Source organism: Aplysia californica, unplaced genomic scaffold (assembly GCF_000002075.1).
Source record: "Aplysia californica isolate F4 #8 unplaced genomic scaffold, AplCal3.0 scaffold01046, whole genome shotgun sequence".
NCBI classification, from domain to species: Eukaryota; Metazoa; Mollusca; class Gastropoda; order Aplysiida; family Aplysiidae; genus Aplysia; species Aplysia californica.
The window spans coordinates 44,423-46,396 of NW_004798316.1; the positions used below are offsets into that span (position 1 = coordinate 44,423).

The 1,974-nt window shown below is 42.4% G+C and overlaps 1 protein-coding gene across 1 annotated transcript in view; it reads left to right on the forward strand.

Moving 5' to 3' along the window:
• Nucleotides 1–1,656: 1,656 nt before the first annotated feature.
• The window catches only part of LOC101858587 (actin), a gene marked incomplete at its 5' end in the record, with an annotated part of 18,465 nt that continues 18,147 nt past the window's right edge, over nt 1,657–1,974 (forward strand). The window contains 1 exon segment of the mRNA XM_035973179.1: nt 1,657–1,808. Coding sequence (XP_035829072.1) covers nt 1,657–1,808 — 152 coding nt within the window.

The window sequence follows — 1,974 nt, forward strand, 5'->3', positions numbered from 1 at the left end:
ACCAGGCAAGAAGAGATGAAATTTTACTATTGTTTTGTGGTGATCAAATATTTTGCTTTAAGTGTGATTGGCTCGTCATGCGTGGAAATGAAGCTTTTAAATGCTCAAAATGTGGCAAACTCTTCTTCTGTTCCAGAATTGGTCTCATTGGCCAAAGGAGATTCCACACGTCATCGTAATCCTTATTTCGTCTATTTCTTTTTCAGCAATATTCCCCTCTGCGGATGCATTGGGACCGTTAAATTCGGAGGCCCCTCCTTCTTAAATAACCTTACAGTGTAAAAAAAAAAAAGACGTTAAACCTGTTCAGTGACACATTACAGATGCTTTAGTCATCGTTAGACATAGACAGACGAACCATTATTATTATCATTATCATTATCATTATCATTTATTCGGCTTGCTACTGTTTTTGTCATCCTTTTATTGTCATTAGAAATAATTATGTAAGTCCTGACTAAGCCAGTGTTGGTACTCTGTCTCCAAACTGACCATTAGCTCATTTGGTATCATGTTGGACTAAAGAGCGGATTGTCCTTGTTTGAATCTTCAGTGGAGTGTTTTGAAATCGGGTTGTTTTAGTGAGTTTTTAAGGCTCTCCACCCATTTGGCTGGGTCCTATCGGATATGGACGTTAAGTTTTGAGGTCCTGCGTCTTAAATAAACTTCCAGGGTTGAAAGAAGCATTAAACGTCATGTGTATGCATAAAAACCGTTAACTGGCATTTGGCTCGGTCCTGTCGGACGTTAAATTTTGAGGTCCTGTCTCTTAAAAAATCTTACAGGGATGAAAGGGACGTAACATTTTTTACTAGATCCAAACTACTGGCGGGCTCTGCTTCCGATATTCTATCGTTACAAGACCGTGTACTCAGTTGCTTGATGGTGACTTTTGTTCTTGACGATGATGAATGGCATTAGGAAGTTTATCCCCCCCCCCCCATCCTTTCCCCTTTACAGCTTAAAAGAGGCGTTCAACCTATACTTCTTCTTTCCTATCAAATATCTACCGCCTTTATCTCCCCTCCTTTTTGTGTTTATTACTCTCTTGTAACACCTCTAATCTTCAGCACTTATATGACCTTGTGGTGTTGTAAGTGCAGTAAAACACTTACTAAGAAAAACCTATACAATGGTCACGCAAGACAGAATGAAGAGGAGGTTCATGATCACCCACGCCAGTCGGCAAGGCACCGGATGATGATGATGATACAATGAGCAAATCTGTGTCTCCTCAGCATGTCTGCCGGGCCCGTTTTTCCCGAGTCTGATAGCCCTAGACCGTCACACCGGCTCGGTTCTGGCTGTAGGGGAGGACTGTCCCAAACCAAACCACACTCTAGGCAAAAGATTTGATCACCGCAAAAAACGACTGTAAAATTTCATCTTTACTTGCCTAGTCATCTGAGGAAAAGATGATCGGGCAACTTTTAAGCTGGCAACATGAAGAAAAGGAAAGGAAAACAAATCATTTGCAATTAAACAAATCAAGTATGTTTTTTACATGAAAATGATTAACTGGCATTAGATTGGGCTCGGTCCTGTCGGCGGATATGGACGTTACATTTTGAGGTCCTGCCTCTTGAAAACATTTACAGGAATGAAAGTGGCGTTAAACCTATCCAATGGTCTTTGACCAAATCTGTGTCTCCCCAGCATGTCTACCGGGTCTGTTCTTCCCGAGTCTGATAGCCCTTGACCGACACACCGGCTCCGTGGTAGCTGTAGGGGAGGACTGTCTCAAACCAGAGATACGGAAGAGCTGTAAGATCGTGCACCCCATCCGGCCCTCCAACAAAGTGGATCAGGTAGGCTGCTTGCTCTGTGGGATGAGGGATGATCGTAGTTAATTGTTGTATCTATCTTGCGTTTTTTTGGGTGTTTTTTGGGGTGTCTGTGCATGTGTGTGTATGTATGTATGTATGTGTGTATGTGTGTGTGTGTGTGTGTGTGTGTGTGTGTGTATGTGTGCAT